This window comes from Plectropomus leopardus, unplaced genomic scaffold, assembly GCF_008729295.1.
Source record: "Plectropomus leopardus isolate mb unplaced genomic scaffold, YSFRI_Pleo_2.0 unplaced_scaffold11001, whole genome shotgun sequence".
NCBI classification, from domain to species: domain Eukaryota; kingdom Metazoa; phylum Chordata; class Actinopteri; order Perciformes; family Serranidae; genus Plectropomus; species Plectropomus leopardus.
In genome coordinates, this window is record NW_024611620.1 from 1 (window position 1) to 4211 (window position 4211).

At 38.8% G+C, this 4211-nt stretch overlaps 1 protein-coding gene across 1 annotated transcript; it reads right to left on the reverse strand.

Annotated features, from left to right (window-relative positions):
• Nucleotides 1-1520: 1520 nt before the first annotated feature.
• LOC121963371 (myocyte-specific enhancer factor 2C-like) lies at nt 1521-3671 on the reverse strand (the record flags this gene model as incomplete). The annotated part of the gene is made up of 3 exons (XM_042513657.1): nt 1521-2347; nt 3332-3455; nt 3542-3671. Coding segments are annotated over 3 exons (597 nt in total), but the record flags the coding sequence as incomplete, so codon positions are not given.
• Nucleotides 3672-4211: the final 540 nt, after the last annotated feature.

Below are 4211 nucleotides of genomic sequence, written 5' to 3' on the forward strand. Positions count from 1 at the left end.
TTTTTTTGCATGCTCTATAATCACAGATATTTAATATTTTGGTGTGTTTTGAAATCTTGACTTTTAAAACATTGATTTTTTTAAAATGCCAGTTTAGCGAATTTGGGATTTGACTTTTCAACCATCTGTAGTTTCGAATCTAATTTTTAAAAAAAAATTCAACCAAAAAAACAAAACAAAACTAAGTGTTCTTTTCAAAGTCAAATATTTTAATGCTAAAAAATTCAGCAGCATTCAGTTTTAAAATTAGACACAGGAGCACTCTTTTGTGGAATTGAAATGTTTATTTTTATCATCTTTGTTTTCTGTTAAAAATATCTAAAACTTTGCTTTTAGTCTTTTAGTCATTGGTTTTCGTCATATTTTTTTCCTTAGTTATTATTTATAATTTATGTAATCCAGTTTATCTTGAGTGTTTAGGTCTTTGTTTAGATGCTCACTAATCCAACAGGCTTTTATTTCTATTTAATTCGTCTTTTATTTGAGGTGTGTGAATAATAATGATCATACTGTTAGAGTTTAAAGTATTCAGCAGTGGTAAATCTTTAGTTATTTATAAGATTTAAATCCGCTCAGCATTTCTTTGCTTCCGTAGTTTTGTGCATCTGGATTGCAGTTCGCTTAAAATCACATTTTTGTTAACACAGCTCTGAAAATTAATCACCAGCTCCGACAATCGTTTTCACATCAAGTGAAAAACGTCTTTTCTCTGCAACCTGTTGCAAATAACTTTCCATCATCATCACTCGCTCTAAAACCTCCTCAGTCACCGTTTCTCTCTTTCTATCTCACCAGAGCCACGTTTTCTCCCTCTTCCTCTCACCACACTTCCTCTCTCTTTCTATCCGTTTTATTTGCCACTCTCGACCCTCCGTACATTAATATATAAATGTGCTATAACGTTTAAATGTGCGCAAATATGTTGAACCTGCAACACGGCGTGGACGGAGCGGTTCACGCCTGCTCATGCATCTTATCAAACCGTTCAGAGTACCAGACTTCTTCACTTTTACCTTTTGTTTGTTTGTTAGTTTGCATACATGTGCACATACATGAATTTGCATGTAACATATTTGTTATTTACTTAATATTTTTACCCCACCCCGCCCACCCCTGAACACACACACAAAACAAGCAGTACATGTACACGACAAACTCGCTTTACTACAACATGTTGCGCAGTACGTGTTCGTCTCAGACAGACATTTATCAAACTGCCAAAAGCCACATTTTGGACTTCAGAAGCTAATAATAAATTTATGAAAAGCCTCTGAGACAAAATATTAGTTGTCATTATTAATTATAAGTCACCAGAAACAACGTGTGTAATCCACAATACTGCAGTTTTAACTTACAGTAAAAACTAATGTTTTTCTTTTTTTTTCATTCATCAGTTATGCATTAAAAAAAATGATACAGGGTTCCCGCGGTCGTAAAAAACCTGAATTACTGATATTTTTTACTTCAGTAAAAACATTGCAAGTATAATAACGATTAAGTCTTAAATAGGGGTCGACAGATCATCTTATCGCGGCCAATATTTGATATTTTGCCGATGATCTGCATCAGTGTGCATGCTATCATGATGTGATCGTGTGTAATTGCATTAAAAAAAAGATGAGAAAAAAAGCTTAGAAATATTGCAATTGCATTGTAACTTTTTTAGAAAAGCTTCTGTTAAATCGGACGTTTCAGACAATCGTATAAAACAGCGCTCTAAATACTGGAGGTGTTACTTTTAGTTTCCTTTCCAGCAGTTTGATAAATACTCGTCTGATGCAGTAGAAGTATTTCCTGTCGTGTACACGTCTAGCTACAGTACATGTAAATACAGCAGAGCGTCACTGTATTCATATAAAACTGCCCCCCTCGCGTACATGTTACCATTACACATAAAGCACACCCACTCAGTACAAGAAGAATATGATAATAATAATAATAATAACACTATAAGGTAACTTTACTAACGCCCCCTCCTCCCCTCTGCCTGCAGACCGCCTCCCATCATGTGGCCCACCCCTCCGATAGCCTCATGCGTTTGACTGACGGGCTTTGGCGCCCCTCCTGATTGGACAGAGGCTGCAGGAGGAAGTTCCCGTGGTGATCGTCGCGCTCCTCGCTGCCTTCGTACGAGCTCCCGCAGCTGGACGCGCTGTCGCCGGGGGAACGGCCCGCCTCGTTGGGCCCCCGGCCCCCGGAGTACCCAGCTGTGGCCACGCCTCCTCCGAGCCCCGTGCCGATCATGGCGACGCTCCTGTCTCTGGGCGGCGAGGCCGGCTCCGATTTGATGTGGAGGTTCGGGTGATGACCGGAGGACAGGTTCAGGTTCGAGGTCTGACACAAGTTCCTGGAGGACGAGACGGAGGCGTGACTTCAAAATGAAGACCACAAAACTGATCTCAGACCAGGTCAGTTTCTCTTCGCTATCTGTCTCTAAGCGGGTTTCCATTAACCCTCAAATTTCACAAATTGAAAATATGGAAACACTTCAATTCAGATAAAACTCCAATTTATCGCAAAATTTTTTTAACGCTCTTATGAGGTGTTATAACAGGCGATTAAAAAAAAACACCCAAAGATGTTTGGCAAAACTGCAATGGAAACATTTTTTTGGCTTTTATTGGTCAGATGAAAAAAAAGACAAAAAAAAGATCATATCAAACGTGGAAATAAAAACGTCATAGTATAGCATGTCTTAAAAATGATGAAAAAACTGCCATAGTGGTCAAAAATACTGAAAAAAATCTTGCTAGAGCATGTCGTCAAAAATAATGTAAAAAACCCTGTCATAGTATACAATGTGGCCAAAATGATGAAAATACTTAATATCATGGCATGTTGTCAAAAATGATGTCAAAAAAATCATACTTTAACTTGTCATCAAAAGTTGTGAAAAACTGTTAAGTATAGCATGTGGTCAAAACTTATGACAAAATGTCATAGGATACAACTGAGTTAAAATCATGAAAAAACTTCATGTTATGGTATGTCGTCAAAAATAATGAAAAATTGTGTAGTATAGCATGTCTTAAAAATAATGGAAAAACGTCATAGTTTCGCATGTGGTCAAAAATGATGAATGAAGGTCAAAGTACAACGTGTGAAAGGCGGGATCACGGCATGACGTTCCTGCCATGAAATGAGAGTGAAAGGGGTTTGACTTGTCTGCTGATCCACCAAAGATTTCACAAATTCAATTTCTGGTTTTAGTCCAAGGAATAAAATGACCCAAAGTTTAACCAAAAAAAAAAAAAATTAATTTTTGTGCTAATCTGTGATGCAAACCGTCTATCTGTCTCACCCGCTCCCTCTCCCACAGACGGGTACTCACCCCATGTGTCCAAGTGCCGAGTGCTGCAGGTTCTGGATCTGCTGTTGCTGCCAGCTCGGTACTGATCCAAGACCAGAACCTCCAAACCCGGACAGCGAGGACAGGTCGTTGCTGAGGGAGAACTCTGAGGGAAAAGCAGAAAATCCTCCACATTAGTCCGATCCTACACGGGGAAGAGCCTCTGGTCCGCTGCTGTTCTGTTATAATCACCTGTGCCATAAGAAGAGGAGAGAGTGGATGGATACCCGCCCATCACCTGACCGGGGAGAGCTGGAGCAGCGATGGACACGGCAGGGGTAGACAGCGTCTGAGCGGTCTGTGAGTGATTTATTCTCTGGTTCTGTGAGGAGATGAGAAATCTATCAGACTTTAACAATACTAATACTTAAGAAGCCATATTCTCTATTTTGGAAAGTATGAATAACAAACTATGAAAATACTGCACGACGAATGTAGTGTGTGACAAAAAAGGCCAAAAATACCTTAACATAGCATGTTGAAAAGATGACAGAAAAAGAAAGACTATAGTATAGCAAAAAGGTCAAAGTATAACATGTCCTAAAAACAACTGAAAACACCTCAAAACAGCATAAAATAGCGTGCTGAGACAACCCATAGCATAGAATGTTGCAAAAACAGCCAAAACCACCAAAACATAGCGTGTGGAAAAAATGACAGAAGAAGCAAGGCTATAGTATGGCAAAAAGGTCAAAATATGACATGTCCCAAAAACAGCTGAAAACACCTTAAAACAGCATAAAATAGCATACTGAGACATGCCATAGCATAGACTGTTGCAAAAACGTCAAAAACAACAAAAAATCTAGCATGTTGAAAAAATGACGAACAGGCAAGGCTATAGTATGGCAAAAAGGTCAAA